The sequence below is a fragment of the Carlito syrichta genome, unplaced genomic scaffold (genome assembly GCF_000164805.1).
Source record: "Carlito syrichta isolate Samal-C Ts95f unplaced genomic scaffold, Tarsius_syrichta-2.0.1 Scaffold82255, whole genome shotgun sequence".
Taxonomy (NCBI): Eukaryota; Metazoa; Chordata; class Mammalia; order Primates; family Tarsiidae; genus Carlito; species Carlito syrichta.
In genome coordinates this window covers 369020-390343 of record NW_007026351.1, presented here as the reverse complement: position 1 = coordinate 390343, position 21324 = coordinate 369020, and the positions used below count along the sequence as shown (strand labels likewise).

The following is a 21324-nucleotide window of genomic DNA, read 5'->3' as shown; positions in this document are numbered from 1 at the left end:
GTAGTTCCAGTTACTTGGAAGGCTGAGGCAGAAGGATCACCGGAGCCCAGCAAGTGGAGGCTGCGGTGGCTGGGAGCATGCCACTGCACTCCAGTCTGGGTGACAGAGTAAGTCCCCAACTCAAAAAAAAAAAAAAAAAAAAAAAAGAAATGATCATATATTTGCTTAGCTCTTTCCCCCTTTACTTGTTTAAAAAAACTTTGACAATATCATCTTTAGATGCTCCCTAGCTGCCCACCTCTACAACAAGATCAGGTCTTTGAAAGTTTGACTGGTTTTGTGTTGTTGGTCTGCTTTTATCAGTTGTGTTTGTTTTACCTTTTTTTCTTTTCCTTTTTAAATCAACTCTACTAAACACAATCATATTAGTGGATACTATCCTGGCTGAATCTCCACACTTGGCCCTTGGTTAGGAAGCCACCTCACTCTACTTCCTGCAGAGAACAGCACACTTCCAAGAAGAGGGAGACCTGCCCCTGTTTCCAGGGACACGACAGACCCAGGAGCAGCCTCACTGCCTGCGTGACTCCTCTATATCGTGGCTGACGGCACAACTCCCAGTGGCCAAAGTGAGGCAGGATCAGATGAGATGAGGATGTTTCCACTCATTCTCCCAAGCATGCTCTACCTGCAGGAAGTCTTTCAGGCCATCAGAACACTGTAAACCATGCTATCTGGAAGTGCTGGAAGTCCAGGGAGCCTGGTTTGGTGTTACATTAGCCTCTAGCCCTGAATGGGCCAGTTCAGACCCAGGTCCTGAGGGAAGGTGATCAGAGCATTCTCTCACTCCTTCATCCCTCTGGAGAGAAACTGCCTTCCAGACAATATTGTTTCGATCAATAATAATAATCACAAAATAACATCCAACAAACCCCTCTAAAGGGCTTTATCATCTGATAAGACCTTTCAGTGAATGCAAAAGAATCTAAGAGAAAATGCCACACATGGCTTAGTTTTGCAGTTGTTTTTACTGTCATTCATCTTTATTTCAAAACGTGCTGTCTTCTATTTATTTCAAAATGGAAAATCAAATTATTTTATTTTATTTTATTGAGTAAGGATCTCACTCTGTTGCCCAGACTGGAGTGCAGTGGCACAATCACAGCTCACTGCAGCCTCCATCTCCTGGGCTTAGGTGATCCTTCTTCCTCACCTCACATCCCGAGTACCTGGGACTATAGGCACACACCACCACACCTGGGTAATTTTTTATTTTTTTGTAGGAATGAGGTCTCATTATATTGCCTTGGTTGGTCTAGAACTCCTGGGCTCAAGTAATCCTCCTCCCCTGCTGGATTACAGGTGTGAGCTACCCTGTGCCTGGCAAAGGAATTCAAATTCATTATAAAGTAGGGCACCATATTTTATCAAATGTATCAGTTCCTTCCTTCAAATGTTGTGAAAAAGGTTATAAGTGTGGTGAGCTCAGGAAACAAACTGACACAAATGAAGTGGTTTAATTTTTTAAACACACGTGTGCAGTTTTGGTTTTAAAATCTAAGATCCTGGACCATCTTCAACACACAGACAAAATATTAACCCTTTTATCCTTCTAAACTTCAAATTAAAGCCAAATCTCTAAACACTCTTTAGAGAGATTTAGAGAAAGTTTTTTTAAAAAGATAAACTTTGAACTTATATTTCTATCTCCCATATAAGAACTAAAAGCACTTTCTGGCAAGCCACGTGGTTTATCAGTTTGCTAGTTTTGTTCTTACCTAACTAGAAAGAGGTTTTGAGGCATTTCTCTCACATTGCCAAGCCCTAGGTTCTGTGATCCAGAAAAAACAAATAACTGAAAGCAGAGAATAAACCGGGCCTTAGGATAAAGGCCATCTAAAAGGAGAATAGCTGGCAATCAGAGTAGCAGCACGTACCTTACTGTCCAGCTTTTTCATGGTGACCAGATCCAGGGACTTCAGAGAATGTCCAGTAGGGGCGATAAAGTAGAGACAGGCATGGATCCTCGTGTCGTGGTAATTGAAGAGAGAACGTTTAATCTTCAATTCTTCCTGCAGGTAGGCCTCAAACTGGGCATCAATGTATTCCACTATTGGCTTATAGCTAGAATGCAGAAACATTTTCAAATCATCATGTTTCTAGCCTCAAACCTCTTTCATACTTCAGCACAGCCAGTGTTCCACTGAGCGTCATCAACGGTTTCCTCTTTCCTAAGTGCTAAAACCCAAGTCCCTATCTTGGCGTCCCAGACTGTCCATCACCTGGTCCCTGAACAAGGCTCCACATTCACCCCTCCCACTGCCTCCCTGGCTCATCCTCGTGTCCCAGCAACACTCAACCACTCGCAGTGGCCCCCGCATGCTAAATCCTTGTCTGCCTCTGTGTCTTTGTTCATGCCGGTCCCTCTACTGAGAATTGCCTTCTTCCCATGATCCACCTGGCGAACACTCATCTTTCCAATAAGAAACTATAAACATGTGGAGCGCGTTGCCACTTCCCCCAGGGCATCCATGGAAGATGTCGCTAAGATTGTGGCATTCTTTTCCGCTGGGGCAAAACTGAGCCTCAAGAGCCATCTCAATAAAGCGCTTTTGACAGTTTCTTCCAACTGACTGGCATTGGTGCACAAAATGAAAAGGGTTTGTGGCTTCGGGATGCGGCATCCCCACCTGCTGGGAGCTGTCTCCTGGCCTCTGCCCCATTCCTTCAGAGATGAGGGCTCTCTGTGTTCCCACAAGCCCTGTGCACATCATCACTTCATCTGATACGGAGGCGCCTGCACTATCATGATCGTCAAGATTCCATCCAACTCGAAAGCTGCATGATTTAAGATAAACTTGGTAACTCTCTTCTCCCCACGAAATCATTCAAATCTGTTTTGAATAATCATATGTGATTCTGTTAACACAATAATCGCTAGCAGTATACTGGGAATACACATTCCATAAGCCACACATTCACCAGGGAGTGAATAGCATGTTCGATAACTGCAGGAAACCCATGAAGTCTTCTGGCCTTCAAGGGGGACTATTCAGAAGTTATAGCAACAAAGAGACTAGTCTAATAGGAATACAAAGGGTTAATTCTCTCAAAACATACTAGCTTTTTGAGGCATAATTCAAGTTGTAAGAAAAAAAAAACCTCATAATACCCAAATCCCAGACCCATCAATTAAACTGAAAGCCTTGAAAAGGAACTACAAATCTCGTGTAATAAGGAAAACAGCAGACCTCCTGAGAAAAGCAAACAAATGAAAACCCCAAGAATAAACAACAACAAAAAACAGTTATAGATGCTATTTTCCTTTGGTGATTTGATCACAATCCATTGCCCTCCCCCCTCCCTTCCCTTATTTTTTCGAGGCTGGAGGGTAGTGGCACCATCACAGTTCTACCTCTAGGCTCAGGTAACCCTTCCATCTCAGCCTCTTAAGTAGCTGGGACTACAAGCACATACCACCATGCCTGGCTAATTTTGGGTAGTTTTGCAAAGACAAGGTCTTGCTATGCTGCCCAGGCTAGTCTCAAACTCCTGGGCTCAAGCAGTCCTTCTGCCTCAGTCTCCCAAAGTACTAGGTGTGAGCCACTGTAACTAGCCATTGGTTCACTTTGAGTAGATAAAACCTCTAGTGGACTAAAAAAAAAAAAAAAAACAGAATGTATCTCAGCAATAGTAAAGCTCCAAATCATGACAGGTAAAATTTCAATAAAAAGGATGAGCAAGTGATGATTCTTCTACATTTTCTATTTTAAAATACAGGCATGTATTACATAAAAACAATATTAGTAATCATCATTATGAAATAGTAATGGATGATGGTGGTTAGAAACATGGATTTCAGCTAGACTGCCTAGGACTGTCGTGCAGCTGCACAGCTCTCTAGATGTGTGGCGATGTGCAAAGCACTGTACCTCTGTGTCTCAATTTCCTCATAGGCAAACCAGGGTCAAAAACAGTATGTCCATCAGAGAGCTAGTGATAAACAAATGAGCCGATACATGTACAAGATAACTATTTCATCATAATATTAATAAACAACAAATATTATACATATAAGAAGAGCAAGCCTGACTTATTTATTTATTTTAGTTTTCTCTCTCTCTCTCTCTTTTTTTGTTTTTGAGTTGGAGTCTCACTCCATTGCCCAGGCTGGAGTACAGTGGCACGCTTCCAGCCAACCCAGCATCGACCTGCTGGGCTCAGGCGATCCTTCTACCTTGGCCTACCAAGTAGCCAGAACTACAAGCGTGTGCTACCACGCCCAGCTAATTTTTTTATTTATCATAGAGATGAGGTCTCACCAAGTTGCCCAGGCTATTCTCGAACCCGTGGGCTCAGGCAATCCCCTCAACTTGGACTCCCAAAATGCTGGGATTACATGCTTGAGTCACCAAGCCCAGCCCCATTTTTCATTTAAACAGATAACTTAGATTTAACAGTTTATGTCAAATTCTGTCCACTCTACCCTAAAGGCCCCACTGGGTCAGGTAGGAATAGTCAGTTTCTTACCAAAAACAATGGAGAGAGCAGAGCTACAACTTGAACAAAAGCCAATGTCTAAGAAGCACAAAGGATAGCCAGAAGTTTCATTTACTTAAAAGAACCAGAAATCTTCACAAAACCCATGAATTTAAAAGATAGAGCTATGTAAGAACAAGCAACAAAGTTGGAAAGAATCAGGTGATTGTTTTGAGAAAAATATTTCTTTTGGACATAGGAAAAAATATGGTATGTGGATGATGTTTTATTTCTCAAAGAGTAAGCCTGACTTTTTTAAAAGACAAAAAAAATATATATATATTAAAAAAAGGAAAGGAACTTTACGCTCACTCAGTTCCCTGTTCTGCTACTGAGCTCATGCCCTGGGGAAATAGACCAGCCACTCCAGTGAGGTCCACCTACACCTTTCCAATCTAGGGTGAGGCCTTCAGTCTCCTGACACTGAGATAAGTGTTTGGGGGTTAGGGTCCTTCCCTAGAACCCTGAGCCTCAAGGGGAGGAAAAGCAGCTCAAGGGGAGGAAAAGGAGCAATTGCTCCTGCCTGCCATCCCCTTGTCTGAGTTTTAGCTCTGAACCTCTTCCTCTCAACAGTAGTCCACATACTTTCTATTCATTTCCCTTCTTGTCACTGGTTTAGATTCTGATCCACCAGGGATTATGGTAGGCATAACATCTCTCCTTAGAAGTGAAGAATGCTTTCCATGCTGGGTCCAAGACTTCTGTTCTCCTCTCATGTCTCCTGCCTGCTTCTGCTTGAGGGTCCTGGCCAATTTTTCCATCTCTCTCTTTTTCACTCTGTGTGGTCTCCCTGGAAAACCATACTCATTCCTATGTTCCACTCATTATCACCAGATGACAAGTCACAAATCTCTGCCCCAGAACCTTCCCCTGAGTGTCAGACCCATGCGCCCAGCTGCTCATCAATTCCCAATTGCTCTTCTAACTCACTTTGTCCAAAACTGACTCTTCATCCTGCCCCAAAGCCCACACACCTCCTCACATTCCTTAGCGTGGTGACTGGGGCCCCACCCACACCACTGGTGATGGAAGAAACCTCGAGTTCAACCTGGAGTCTCCTATCTGGCCTCACACACACAACCCAAGCATGAAGTGCATCTATTTCACCTTCTATCCCATTACAAACAAACAAAAAGAAATGTATTCCTGGAGATCAATTCACCAAAACCACTATACTCTATGCCAAAGATTTAATTATGCTGATGAAAGTTTCCTCTTGATGAGAATCAAGCCAGCCAAGTGGTCTTGTACTAGTCATGACTCCTTAAGCAATTACCAGCCCCTTCCTCCAAATCCTTTCCACTTCTTTACACGAACAGTCAGAAAGACAAAAGGGCTTAATCTCAACTTTGACTTTTGCTAGTTTCCATTCCTATAGAAGGATACCTGTTTCTATTCTGTTGGGTCAATTCAAACTTCCCTGGGCTATAGCAAGAGCAAGGAGAGAGGAAAAATCAGATCTACTCCTCACATGTTCACGGCATTTCCTTTTAAGAAATGAGGATAGCCGGGCTCGGTGGCTCAGCCTGTAATCCCGCGCCTTTGGGAGGCAGAGGTGAGTGGATTGCCTGAGCCCGCGGGTTCGAACCCGCCTGGGCAGCGAGACTTCATCTCTACAATAAATCAAAAAGCAGCCGGGCGTGGTAGCACGCGCCTGTAGTTCTGGCTACTTGGAAGGCTGAGGTGGAAGGATCGCTGGAGCCCAGCAGGTCGAGGCTGCAGTGGCCGGGAGCGGCCACTGCACTCCAGTCTGGGCGACAGAGTGAGACTCCAACTCAATAAATAAATAAATAAATAAATAAATAAATAAATAAATAAATAAAAGAAATGGGAATAGCTGGGCTCGGTGGCTCAGCCCGTAATCCCGCGCCTTTAGGAGGCTGAGGTGAGTGGATTGCCTGAGCCCACAGGTTCAAGACCCGCCTGGGCAACTTGGCGAGACCTCATCTCTACAATAAATAATTTAAAAAAAAATCAGCCGGGCGTGACAGCGCGCGCCTGTAGTTCCAGCTACTCGGAAGGCTGAGGCGGAAGGATCGCCAGAGCCCAGCAGGTCGAGGCTGCAGTGGCCGGGAGTGGCCACTGCACTCCAGTCTAGGTGACAGAGTGAGACTCCAACTCAAAAAAAAAAAGGAAATGGGGATGTTCCTCATCATAAACTGCTTACTGTTTCATATACCTCTGGTTATTTAAAAATGCAATAAAATGGCAGATGTTGACCCTAAAACGCATGAAAAGATATGGTATATAATGGTTTCCATCCAACCTACGCACTGATCATCCTTGCACATTGGCCAATGCCATCATTTAGGGACTGGCTCTCCATTTTGTATACGACCAAACACTTACCATATGCTTTTCTCTTATCTTGCTATCTGTTAGCCAAAGATGATTTTCCTTATTCCCCCAACTACTTCCACCAGGAAGTATGATGAAAAACTTAGAATTTAAAGTCCAGGACTGGGCACAGTGGCTTATACCTGTAATCCTTGCACTTTGGGAGACCAAGGTGGGAGGATCACATGAGTTGAAGACCAGCCTGGCAACACAGCAAGACCCCATCTCTATAGAAAAATTTAATCACTGGAGCCCAGCAGGTCGAGGCTGCGGTGGCCAGGAGCGGCCACTACACTCCAGTCTGGGCGACAGAGTGAGACTCCAACTCAAAAAAAAGAAAAGAAAAATTTAAAAATTAGCCATATATGGTGGCACATACCTATAGTTCTAGATACTCAGGAGGATAAGGCAGGAGATCACTTGAGCCCAGGAGTTTGAAGCTAAAGTGAACCATGATTACACTACTGCACTCCAGCCTGGGTGACAGAGTGAGACCCTGTTTAAAAAAAGAAAATTACAAACTACTATTTTGTAACTCTGATAAAGATTTGGTGAGCCTATGGATTCTTTCAGTGATTTCAACGCTTTCTGCCTTTCAGGGCTGGTTATCATTACAGTGAGTGATAGGCACTGGACAGCCCACCTCCCATCTTCCAAGCCTGGGGCAAAGGAGTTATTCTAGTTCCAGCTGGATGACAAAACTTGGCTTTCCTTCTTCTCCAGACCCCTTTCTTTCCCCATTGAAATGTGCAGACAGCCAAAACAAGGAAGCCCTTAAACAACAAAGAGTTAAATGTGTATTAAACACAACAGGAAACCTCACCAGATCTCTCTTCCTGCCTCCTTCTTGCTAGCTTGGTTCTGGTCTGAGGCAGATAATAACGCAGGAATGCTGACATGTTCAAAGCCTACATAAACAAACTAGGACATTCTTGAAGTCTTGCATCTATGACAGAAAAGCTCATCTAATCCCCAAAGTAAGTGGAAATCATCGTCGGTTTGGAGCACAGCACATCCCTTCCTATGTGGTTACAAACTGATGCAAACATGCATGTCCCAATTCCAACTTTTTGATGGAATAACTATTTTTAAATAAGTCATTCGGGTTTATGGTCAACAGTGTCAACAATGCCTTCTGAGGTAAAGGCTAATGTTGAGGTTTAAGTGCCATTTAAAGAGGTTATGCAATAGCTGACAAGAAATTTCAAAGGAAAAAAAATATTTGGTATCTAGGTTAGGTTAATATCACACTTCCTCTCTTCTAAATCTCCTTGGAAACTATTATTTGACCCAAATGAGTCAGATAATTTCTTAAAGAGGGCTCCAGCTGCAAATATGAGGATGTGCCTTGTACTAGCTATTTGCTACTCGTTGCTGGTGAGGGAAAGCCCACCCAGTGGAGGGAAAGTCCCAGCTTAGGGGAGACGCAAGAACTGAGCGGCAGCGCTGAGGCAACGACTCCGAGCTAGATGCATGCATGGACTCTCAGCAGCAAGACGCTAGAGGGAGGATGGGTCTCACTCCTATGGGAAGGCATCCTGGAAAAGTTCAGTTGCTGTCTTCCAGTCAGGGAATGCCCAAGCAAGACACAAGACAAACCCAGGGAGAAGTCTATTCGGGACTAAGAGGTGGTGAGCAGGCGCTGCTCTGAGTGTGTTTTGTGACTGCCCAGTGACTGACCAGAAGATCCTGGCTCTCTCCCTAGCTCCCACAATGCACCGGTGCCCTCTTCTCATTGCCAGGGTCTCCTCTTCATCTACTTTAGCCTTACAAACAACCTTCAGGCAGCAGCCTCACCATTCCGCCTCACCATCACATTAGGAGCAGATGCTCAGCTGCAGGGTCAGGGCTGTGCACAGTCCCTGCCCCAACACAATGTGCAGGCGGTCCTCTTGGACCAGAAGCAAAATAAAATCTTTTTCGCTATGTCTAACAGTTGCTCCAGTTTCCACAGACAGCATCTGCTGAGGAGCATTTCAAGTACTCTGTGGACAACCAGCTTTGTGCACAGCAGCGGGGTGCATTCAGTTTCTAATGGTCATGACTGTGGTGCTCATATTCATATCAGAAATGGTTAAAATATATCCAGGCGACACACATTTCTGACAGAAAGACTCATGTTTCTCATTACAAGACACATGTATAGGGCAACTCCCTTAGGTCCCCTCCCACTGTGGGAGCTTTTCTGTCTTCTCAATAAATCCTGCTTTAAAAAACAACAAAGCAAAAAGCCAAAACACATGTATATAACACACACATTTTTGAGAAAAAATAAGGAAAAAAGTCCTAATACTAATTATGTTCCCGAAGCCCTAAGCAAGCATACCCTAACTTAGTGATATGGCGTTCATAGCTACATACTGGTCATGCTAAGAGGCTAGATGCTTACGCCCGTGATGCTATCACTGCTTAAAACTGTGTCTGGAAGCCCCATTCTAGAATCATCTTTGGGCCTGGGATAGCTTTATTTTAATTTTCTCAAACTTCTTAAGGATGAACATAATGTTTAAAATAATCATTAGGCATTTGACGTTGAGACTGATGAATAGGATGGGTGATCTTGAGAAGAAATATGAACAATCCTGGGACTGAGACAAATATGTAGGTTGTATGCCAGGAAGTTTGAAGGATTAGCAGCAACCCTCAAACAAGGGTAAACAGAAACTCACAGTGAAGACCCAAGCTCACTTGGCTTTGAAAATGGGACACATTATGAACACTCACTGCACTGTTTCATAATTATATCTTCAAGTTTATGTGAACCTACTTTAATGAACAAATAAATCAGGACTGACTGGTAGCTAGTAGCCTCCGCTTGTGTACATATACCACTGGACAAAATTCTTAAAATATATTTTATTCCTCATGTAGGTTAAACATGTCTTTTCTCTACATGTACACTGAATTCTGTCATATATATTATCTAATGAGTTTAATACTTCCTCTCTGTAAAGAGAGGGGAAACTTTAATCCATCTAACTGATCTGAACCCCTCATCAGGCATGATGATATCCCAGTCATTATTCAGACTCAATTTGGTGATTCTACACCCCAAGTGCTGCCTAACTTTGTGCAATCTTCAGGGAGACCCAGGTACTCACAAAAGGAGTCATGAATGCCTCACACCACACCACCACCTTCAATGTTAAGATCCTGTGCTGACTGGAAATTAATCAGACCATTCATAAAAATGCTTTCTGTACTGTGTTTTAGGAGCTAATATCATTTTTGCCAACAGCCATCAAAATACAGGGTAACCCTTATTATAACCACACCCCTCTTCCAGGCCTGATCTTTCACAATGTCCTTCCATAGGCTTCCACATAAGAGTAGGACTATGTAAAATATCATACTTAAAGAGACCTCAGAGAATCCCTCAGTAATTTCCTCAAATACACCACACCAAGGTCACATGGCTTGTCACTGACAAAATGCAAACTACAACATCTTTCAAACTCTAGGCTATAGCTTCCTGTGCAAAATCACACTAATGCTTATTTTCATTCAAGTCTGTTGGGGATTAAGCCACAAGTCCCAATCTGCCCCAGGGACTAGGAGAGCGTGGCAGATGTTCATTCCAAACTTTCACTTTTTAGTGCCTTTTTATTTTACAGTTGAAAAAAACTGAAAACCACATTTCCCAGACTCTCTTGCAGCTAGTATTCTGGATGTGGTTTCATTTCTGCCAAGCAGATACAGCCACACCAGACCTGGAGGCAGGGAGCGAGCAGTAAAGGCAGAAGCCACACACAAGGACAGCAGGGGCAGAGTTATCAGGGGCAAAGACTTCCTCCCAGTGTCCTGGGTACCAAGCAGCATGAGATGGCTGATGGCAGGGGTTTTGTTGGGTGGCTGGGTATTTCTCTACATGGCTTTTCCTGGAGGAAAAGACCCCAGACCTGGCTTCATGACTTTTCTGGAAAAATGTCATATGCTAATGTATTCCCTCTAACAAAGCCCTTTTCTGCTCATACCAGGTAGGATCAATTTTGTCATCTGATTCTGACCTCAAGGAAAAACATTTTCAGAAAATTTCTAAGAGGACAAGAATGTCATGTCATTTAGGAAAAAGAGGACCAAGCCCCACAACTAGTGAACACCAAAAACATGTAGCCTTTAAATTTACCTGAAATCTCCTCATCCATTCACATCCCCACAAAATCCCAAGATGTACCTGTCATCTTTATTTATCTGGTCTCCAAATCCCACAGTGTCAACGATGGTTAACTTCAGCCGCACATTGCTTTCCTGGAGCTCGTAACTTCTGGCTTTTAATCGGACACCTGGTTCATTGTGAGTAGCTGGGTCACTTTCAAACTTGGTGTTGAACAAAGTGTCCATTAACGTGGATTTGCCAATGCCTGTCTCGCCTACATTAACCACAAAAGAAAAATCAGAGAATGTATCAATGTCTCTTAGTCATCAGTTCAGTTCAGCAGTATTTTTTTCATTGGCCATGGTTATAAAATTTTTAAAAAGGCAGTATCACCAGAAATTCCACTGTGAAGAGATAATCTGCTTTTTCTGTGTATAATCTATGGACTACCTCCCTAGAAATGCCTCAGTAAATTTCAGACATGATTTAGCAGAAAAAAATCTTGAATTTATAGATTGAGATGTTCTTCTCTACCTCTGGATAGAAAAAATAATATCTGTAAGTTTGCCTGTGGTCAGTTCGTAGATTAAAGGAACATGAAATGTGTTGGTCACACTCCCAGTGGGGCCTCCAGAAGACTAGGTCAGACCTGCTGGGGGTGTGGAAGTCTGGTATGCAAACTAGTGCTGCGTGAAAGATACAAAGAATTGCACAGAAGTTAGATTAGAAAATATCGTTTATTTAGAAAGTAAATTAGAGAGGGAGAGAGAGAGATTGATTCACCTCCCCAAGGTAGGAGAGGGGGCCAAAGCTTAGGAAACATGGCAGTAGCCACAGCTCAAAGCACATGGCTACACCAGAGTCTAGTAAAACAATGACAAATAGCTACCCCCGGCTGAATCTTTTTAAATCTTCCCTTTGATGGGTGAAGGTCATTAAGATGGTTGGGTGGTGGTTGCTTCACATCATCATGAAGGAGCAGGTAAGCTCAGGTACTGACTGGAGAAGCCTTATGGGTTTTAACTCCAATGATTAAATTATAAAAGTTGTTCAAGTACATTTGCCTCACCCGTCAACCTTTTTCACCGTGTCCCTGATGCATCTAAGATCATAGAATTTCCTCTTAATCAGCCTTCGTTCAGCCAGTATTTTTCCAGTGCCTGCTGTATATCAAGTTCTGTGCCAGTTCTAGGAATTTGACAGTGACCTAACCTGATAGGGTGTTCTCCCATGTCTTAGAATCTGGCCTAGAACATAACTAAATGCCAGTCAGATGAATTTATTATTATGGGAACATATTTTATGTGTCTGCCATAATTACTTTCCTCTCAGGAGCAAGACCACCCTTCATCTCCTGTGACCTTGCTAGCTGACCACAAATAACTGGACCAGGCTACCACAAAAGCCTAATTGTTTTATTGTGAGACAGTGTTTCACCATGGAGAGTGACCAGTCTATCTTATCACAATTTCTCTCTGAGCATCTGAATGAGATATATGCAATCTATCTGTCCATGATGTGATGGCATGAGAAAGGAAAGATATACAGAGAGAAGTAAATAAGTAGAAGCCATGAAGTAAACAGAAAGATGTTATAGATTAATTGTTAGCTGGGAATATAGGAGAAAGAGAGCAGACAGATATTGGAAAGTATTGGGAATTCACTCACCGAGTTAATACTTGAGAACTTACTGTATGGCAAGTGTAGGTGCGGGGATGAAATGGTGATTAAAAACAGACAACTGATGCTGTTTGAACTTCTGTAATATCCTGAATGTCATTCCCGATCTCTGCAGTCTGGCTGTGTAGCAGTTGTGACTATTTCCTGTCTTCCTAACTTCCTTGAATAGTCTTACAAAAAAACCCATCCATAAAAGTAATATAAACCAGTTTCTGCTCCCTAACATGATAAGAGGTTTAACAAGCTCACATTCATCATTCTTGGCTTAACAAATTAACTTTGAGCAAAACAAAGTTACTGTGTGGCAAACACAGAAATAAAACAAAACTGAAGGCACTTGAGTCATTATAAGGACATGATACACGTGTTTCCTCCTCAAGCCCACTTCTCTTCAGGATTTACTGATCCTTAGGACATGGACAAAGGCACAAAAGCAGAGCCACTTATCAACATCTCTCTACTGTGTCAAAGGTTCTGTCAGTAGAAAGTGACCCATTTGACACTGATCTCTTTCCCTAAGAACAGCAATAAAGACTTCCATTACACAGCAAGGATTCTAGGTTACCTTGACAGAACTGAAATTATCATCTTATGTTACTAGGTTGAGAATTACTTAAGCACTTGTGAATCGGGAACATCATTCCTTTTTTAAAGGCGTGGTGAATTTAATCATCACTTACATTATGGTGGAAATGGCAAGCAATTAGCATTCCAGGTCCTACTTATAACAGAGGGTTATAAGTAAGCTGGGAAAAAACTACCATTTCCCTAAATTTGGGAGTGCTTTGCTCTCCACTTCTTTGCTCTATGCTTTTAAGAGCCCTAATTAGACACAATAACCCCAGCAGCAGGGTGATTCACCCAAAGCAGCTCAGCAGGAAATGATAGCTTCTGGAATAAAAGGAGTTACTAGGGGAGATTTTCAGAGGTCCCTCTCTGACCTTGGCAAGCAGGGCCTCATCTACACTGTTAAGGATCCAAGAGCAAAAATTTCTTTCTAATTCTAATTGCTAACTGAAAGCCTACTAGGCACAGGCTCCAATTCAAGCCAAAAAACCATAACAATATTTTCAGAAAACCAATGACTAACACCAACTCTGACGCATTTCAAAACTCCCTAGCAGAGCACCTGGCACCAAAGGAGGCATTTATGAAAAGTTAATTGAAAAGAAATACTACTGAGCTGATCATTTACACGGAGATTTGCCACTGTGGTAGATTTTTCAGCTTGCTGATTATTGTAAATTCATCGGTCTAAGTGCTTGGTTGTTAATCGGAGACCCACTCTTGAAGCACCAGCCATGGTTTCTGTTTTTCCTGCTCTTGCCAGTGTTGGTGAGCCTGACACCCGCCATGCAGGGGAAAACAGTCCTACCTTGTCCATTCTGTTCTTAGGTTTATTTAATCCAAAGTTCTAAGGTGAACAGAGAAAAACTAACAAACCAACCCAGAACTGTCATATTCATTAAAAAGAATTGCAGACCAAACAAATGGTTGATCTGTGATCCCACCTCTTTTTCTCTAAGTGCCAAGACTGGCTACCTGGAGAAGTCACTGTGCATGGGGGTCTGCAGCCTCCTCCAAACATTCCAGATTGTATTCCTGGATGGAGTTATGCTGTTATTATTCCATGTGGCATCACCTTTGATTGAAACACTGTGGCGTAACACGAGCCACATGAGGGTCTTGACAGAACAGCACGCAACACTCGGTGCCGCAGCAAGCAACTTCACTGGCTTAGGGGCTGCCCAGAGAACTCGAACTGCCACATTTACCAACTCTCTTTTCTGAAAATCCACAAGAAACACTTTTTCCAGGTAAAACTGTGTTTCACCTGGAACAACTGTTTTGCTTTTGCCGTGTATAAACTTTTAACTTGTTTTTAGTACAAAATAAATACATGTTGATGAGTCAATCAATCAATGAGTTCCCTTTACGCTCTGGCCACTAAGCTGAGAGACTAATGTGACTGCCTCATCAGCTATAGGCCAGGCCGATGGCAGAGTTCTGACTCTATTCCTGGGGTCAATTTTATCTTCATTCATTTTACTCTATAAGCCACTTAAATTCTTTCCTGGAAAAACAATATGGGATAAAGATGTGTACAATTTAATTGTAAAATTTCACAATCATGTTGATACTACAGTCTTGGCTAAAATGACCTTAAGCTTGTCTGTTTTCTACTCCTCTTCTCGGATCTCCTCAAAACAATTAAGGTGAAATTGTAGGGGGAAAAATTCTATTTGCAAAATGTTTTATTAATTTACTTTGAAGTTACTATTGATTTAGTTCTTCTTTAAAAGCAGAGATGTCACACTATCTTATTCATCTTTATTCACAAAGAACTGATATATAGCTGGCTGAATGTGAGGCTTTTTCATGAAATTTGTGCCATTTTGGAAAATGAATGAGAAAGAGAGAAATTTAAAATTATTTTAAAAGGCTGGATACCACCGGGCTTGGTGGCTCAGCCTGTAATCCCACGCCTTTGGGAGGCTGAGGTGAGTGGATTGCCTGAGCCCGTGGGTTTGAGACCCACCTGGGCAGGCGAGACCTCATCTCTACAATAAATCAAAAAATTAGCCGGGCATGGTAGCGCGCGCCTGTAATTCCGGCTGCTTGTAAGGCTGAGGCGGAAGGATCGCTGGAGCCCAGCAGGTCGAGGCTGTGGTGGCCGGGAGCGGCCACTGCACTCCAGTCTGGGCGACAGAGTGAGACTCCAACTCAAAAAAAAAAAAACGCTGGACGCCAATTTAGAGTCTCTGGAGAGATATTGCATGGGTAAAACATAAAAGGTTTAACGTACACTAAAGTGTGGCTTTGGGAATGATTGAGTGTGTTGTAAAATGGATTTAGATAAAGCGGAGAGTGGGGGAACTCCAAGCTCCAGGATGCTCTGTGATCTGATTCACCAAATCCTCTCCTGGGTAAGTGAAAATCCCTCTCCCTCTCTCTATCAGAACCAGCCTTGGGATGAGATGGGGCCTCATAGCACACATTTAATTCAGCATCTCTGAAACTAGACTAGGCTAGTGCCAGAGTCATTTTCTGCCCTGGTTTATTTCCTCTGCTTTCAACCTGCAGGCTCTTGCCACAAAACACAATTACAATTTGAGGTCTTTTTGACAAAAAGTTTCCTTATGGGGATCATACTCTTTTTGTCTATAATCCTTAATTCCCTTCCATATTTATCACAGGAAAATAAATTCATGCTAAAAATACCACACATGTGCGTAATGTATAAAAAATACAAATTGGGAGAATGACAAGGGGGAAAATTACTATGTCTGCTCTTTTGTAAAATACAATACCTGTTCCCCAAGGTGGCTGTCCAAATATTTTGATTGACTTGAATACTTTTTTACAGACTCTTACTTTAAAAATAGATGGACTACTGATTGACAGTGAGAGCTTTTTCTTATACGAATATCATGCTGCAAAATATCTGTGGTGAAGGGATTTGCTGTGTTCAACCCTCTAAAGATAATATTTCTTGCTGACCCCAACCAAAGGGCTCCAAAGAGTTATGGAAAAGAACCTGGATTGTTAGATATGCTGACAAGGAAGGATATCCAGGACTCACTGTGGAGTGGGAAGAAGAAAATGTGGAATAAGATGGACAGCGTGATTCATCTGCGTAAAAGCCAAACAGAAGCCCCATGACAGTGAGAGAGCAGTGTGTATGCCTGTCCATTGTGCACCTCTCCCATGTCCGATCTCCCTTCTGATCACGCCTTCTTTTCTACAGGGAACCCTCAAGTTTTGGAGTGAGCTGACCCCATCTCCCTCCCAGGCTGGGCATGTGAGCCAGTCCTTGGTCAGTTACTGAAATGCTGTGACTCCTCATCCTGACCTGGTGCGGGAACAGCCTGTTCTTTCCCCTGGGGTTGTCGCCGTGAGGAAAAGAAGCCTGAACAACCTCATGAAGTCAAGGAGAAACCAGCAGGGTCCAAGCCCAGACAGTACTCTGAAGCCCTGGAGCCAGCTGTTCTGAGTTACATGGTTCACTGTATTACCTTTCTCATGTGTTAGGGCTGGGGGAGAGACTTAACTATATTTAAACTGGATTTCTGCATTTCTCTGTAGAAAAATTTCTCTAACACAAGAGCAGTCAGAGCAATTTGGTTGGCTTTGAAGAGGGATGAAAGGGCCCAGGGCACAGGAATGCAGGAGCCTCTAGAAACTGGGAAAGGTAAGGAAATGTGCCCTAGAGGTTGCTGAGAAAAATGTGCCCCGGGGATCACTCTGGACTTCCACCTCCAGAATGCAGGATAACAGATGGATGTGTTAAGTCATCAAAAGTAATTTACTAACACAGAAAGACTGTAGAAAGTTTCTAGAAGGATCCCACAGTGTTATTTCTGTGGAATGGAGGAAAAGGGAAGGATTTTATAACATTTTAATCAACAAAGCATATATTATGTTAATTAGCTAAAAAACTAATTGTAAACATGTTAAGAATGGACCAGAATATCTAAGGATCACAGGTATTATCACCCCCCTTCCAGGAGAGTCAGAACACAGCTGCACTAGAAATCTAACAGGGCACCATCGAATAGGCTTGTGAAGAATTCCAAGCAGCATCAGAACTGTGCTATTCAATGCAGGAGTCAGCCACTGAGCCACACATCATGGCACGCCAGTTAAACCAGGGTCCCACAGGAGGGCTTTCCCCTGCTGTGCGGTAGCCAGGACGGAGCTCTCAGATGTATTTTTGAGACTGATTTGGGAGACAGGGTTGGGGAGGCATACAGGAGAAGCCAGGATAGTAATTGGCCTAAGATTACAATTTAGCATACTTTTCAATAGAAAACCAACAAATTGCCAACAAATTACTATGCTAATGAAGAATTGCCCTGCTCTGCAATGAGCATTTATAGTAAGAGAAAAGACAATTCATTCAGGCCACTCTGTAGAACTAGCTGCCATCAGGAGGTCCCCTGCTGAATTTTAAAAGGCTTCATGTAGGGAAAGGGGGAAGGCAAGAGAGCTAGCTGTGTGGGGTCAGGCTCTCCTGCTCCTCTCTTGTCCAGTACTTAGGACACAGTGCCAGGGGGCAAGTGTGCTCTAGTGGGCCAGCCAACTGTGACTCTCCACAAGGGAACGCCCAGTGCAGTGGCTACAGTCCTCAAGAAGTTTTGTAAAAAGGAAAGTATCTGCTCCACTTCAGATCCTATAAGCAACAAATAAGCAAATGGTGGTTCCCACACTAAATGCACATCTTTTCTAAATTCACTTCATTTTACTCGGACAAGAAAAGCAAGTCAGAAAAAGCAAGCTGGATGCATTCTGCCAGGCTTGGGGGAAGGACAGTCCACTTGGCTACATTCAAAATTTCTTCCGTCTGTATCAAAGTGACATCTCAGAAGGATATGCCCAGAGGACAACAGCAACTACACAGCCTGAACCACTTCCCTGCTCTTAGCCACCAGGAGGGCCAGGGAGCGTGAAGGAACAGCCTCCCTCTGTTCCATGGACATGGCTCCTTCCAACTAGCCGGAGATCTCTATTTTCATTTTCTTCCTTTTCCCCTCTTATTTTCCATGTTCCTCTTCTTAGTTTAGAAAGGAAATGACTGGAGAGATGAAGGAAAATACCAAGACAGAGGCCTTATCTAAAGAAAAATGTTTAAGGGATGGGCATACAGTACACGGGGATGCAAGTCAGTCAGATGTCCTTGGCCTATTGCATTTGCTTACCAGGAATAGACTAAGGGTGATTTTAGATCCCTACTTAAGGGCTGAAGGTTAACTCAAAAATCTAGGCAAAAAAAAAAAAAAGTTCTCCAATGAAAAACAAAATTTTAAATTATCTTTTACCCAAAAGCAAAAGTTTTACACATTATAATAACTACATTAAGGTATTGAGGGTGGTTGTAGTTTTTACTAATTCTAGGTAGCATATCTTTAAGAGACATGAGTAGAGATTGCAACTGTACTATAGTCAGAGATTCCAGAAGCCAATTCTTAAAAGGCTTCTGAATGTCCTTATTATGCATATCCCAGTTCCTGCTCTCACCATCCTAGAGTCTACTCAGGCTCTAAGTTCGTCTTCCCACCCTAAATCAAAATACGTGTTTTTTTTATTTTTTATTTTTACTTTGTTTTTTGAGTTGGATTCTTACTCTGTCACCCAGGCCGTAGTGCAGTGGCACACTCATGGCTACCGCAGCTCCGACCTGCTAGGCTCAGGTGATCCCTCTGCCTCAGTCTTCCAAGTAGCTGGAACTACAGGCATGTGCTACCATGCCCAGCTAATTTTTTTATTTATTGTAGAGATGTGGGCTCACCAAGTTGCCCGGGCTGGTCTCGAACCCGTGGGCTCAGGCAATCCTCTCACCTCAGCCTCCCAAAGTGCTGGAATTACAGGCGTAAGCCACTGCACCTGGTCCAAAATACTTGTTTTAATTACAATATTAAACTGACCTGTTGCTTGGCTGTGAGATAGAAATAAAAATAATAATTTGAATAACACCACAAAGTTGACAAAGCATTACCCAAATACAACTCTGACTCTTTATAACTATGTGATATGTGTGTACAACAGGTATTTCCCCTTGTTTTACTGATTTTAAAAAAGGGTAAAAATATAATTCTTCCATTTCACGGAAACACTCCTTGCTCAGTAGCAGGTGATAAACCACTTACCAACACACAGGATGTTGAAACAGAAGCCCTGGGAAGTTGACTTGTTGACCAGCTGGTCAGGGAGACTGTCAAATCCAACATGGCCAGAAAGGGACAAGTTTCGAAGCTCTTCATTCTGTAATTTCAGAGGAAAAACATTTGAGAGTCCACAAATATGCCACCTGGCTATCACATCACAGACGCTTCTGCTCCCTTCCTCTCCTCTTGACATGCACAGGAAAAGGAGACTCTCTGAGAACTCACAGCCTCCTTGGCTTCTCTACGCTGAGGCCATCAACAACTCCAAAGTTAGTCTTATCCCACAAAATCCCAGTCTCCCCAAGAAGGCTGTCTCCCAGAGTAGTTCACTTCTTGCTATAAGCAGGTGGAACATAAGCTTCTATAGGTGACTAGTTCAGATATATACTAAGTTACAAAAAGCTCCAACCATTTTGATAGTTTCCATAGCTCAAGAAAAAACTTTCCTTTTGCTGTCAACTCATAGTAAAAAAAAGACTTGCATGCAGTGGTGTCATCATAGCTCACTGCAGCCTTGAACTCCTGCTCAGGTGATCCTCCTGCCTCTGTCTTCCAAGTGGCCAGGACTACATGCACGTGCCACAATACCCAGCTAATTTTTAAGTCCTATTTATTTATTTTTTGGGTCAGAGTCTCACTCTGTCACCCAGGCTGGAGCGCAGTAGCATACTCACGACCACTGCAGCCTTGACCTGCTGGGCTCAGGCGATCCTTTCACCTTAGCCTTCCAAGTGAGCTGGAACTACAGGCATGTGCCACCACACCCAGCTAATTTTTTTGGTTGTAGAGAAGAGGTCTTGCCAAGTTACCCAGGCTGATCTCGAACCTATGGGCTCAGGCAATTCTCGTCTCTGCCTCCCAAAGTGCTGGGATGACAGGCGTAAGCCACTGTGCTTGGCAATTTTTTTATTTTTTGTAGAGACAGTGTCTTGCTATTTTGTCCAGGCTGGTCCCAAACTCCTGGGCTTAAGGGAATCCTCCTGCCTCAGACTCCAACGTGCTGGGATTACAGGTGTGAGCCCCACACCCAGCCTATGTTTTTAAAAGACTGGTTTTCATTATTCTCCAATTTTTTAGGTTATATAATCATGAGGGTGATTTCTTTTAACAGCCAAGGACTGATGTCTATGTCTATGACTACATAGGTTCAGAAACATAACTCCATAAGTGCAGTGACTTTAATGGGTATGAGCAACACATAAGATATCTAAAGCCCGTAAGTTCTGATTCTGTGAAATAAGACTAAAACCCAACACATTATCTGAATACCATGGTGGCAGCTGCAGTTCTGAGGTCAATGGGACAGAGAACAAATGTCTGGCCTATGAATAGTTTCCTTGAAACCTGCCAACAGGAACTATGAGCCTCAAGGGTTGGTACTTATCCTAGAACAGGACGGCACGACAGACAGCACACCCACCAGCTAGGGGCAGGCATGGAGGGCAGCTGTCCCAGTGGCTGGGAGGGCCTCCCAATAACACCGTCCTACCTCTGGCCCCGTTCTAGTCCCTGCCCCTTCCTCTTTAGATACCTCAAAGCTTCAGACAGCAGGTATTTTTAGGGTGTTCACCACATCTGCCGAGAGTTTGGGGCGGAGGATTCAAGATGAGCTCTGGGTTATATTTAGCACTCTTCCCATCACAGCTGTGCAGTGGCTGTCGTGTGTCAGGCTAGGAGAAGCCACGGCACCAGCCTTTGCCTCTGCTGTGTCGCCGGCTCCAACAGCCAGTGGCTGGTATGCAAGGAGACAGGACAAGGCAAACGCACCCTACATGCCCTCTCTTCTGCACCATGACGATACTTTAAATTTCAGGGGGAGGGGAGAAGGGGGTTATCACTCTGGACTCTGGATTGCTGGGTTTTTATTTACCAGATATCTACCCACAAGCCAATCCTGGGAAAGAATCAGTTAGTAATTACAGCTCTCGTCCCAGAACCCAAAGCTCAGCATCTCATATTCTTACCATTTCCAAAACACAAAAAACCACCCACACACCCACGGAGTATTTTTATACCCATTGAAAACCACATACAAAATGAAAGGTTATAAAACAGTTTGGTCTTGAC

At 43.2% G+C, this 21324-nt stretch overlaps 1 protein-coding gene across 6 annotated transcripts in view; it reads right to left on the bottom strand.

Moving 5' to 3' along the window:
• The window catches only part of SEPT11 (septin 11), a 95077-nt gene that overhangs the window by 27445 nt on the left and 46308 nt on the right, over positions 1–21324 (bottom strand). For 5 of the 6 annotated variants that reach the window (XM_008055615.1, XM_008055607.1, XM_021711153.1 and 2 more), the window contains exons 2-4: positions 19240–19354; positions 10991–11186; positions 1878–2064 (exon numbers count right to left, since the gene is read on the bottom strand). In XM_008055615.1, the coding sequence (XP_008053806.1) occupies positions 1878–2064; positions 10991–11186; positions 19240–19354 (498 nt within the window). Of the gene's footprint in view, positions 1–1877; positions 2065–10990; positions 11187–19239; positions 19367–21324 lie in introns of those variants that run through there. The other variant, XM_021711161.1, reaches the window with a different exon arrangement.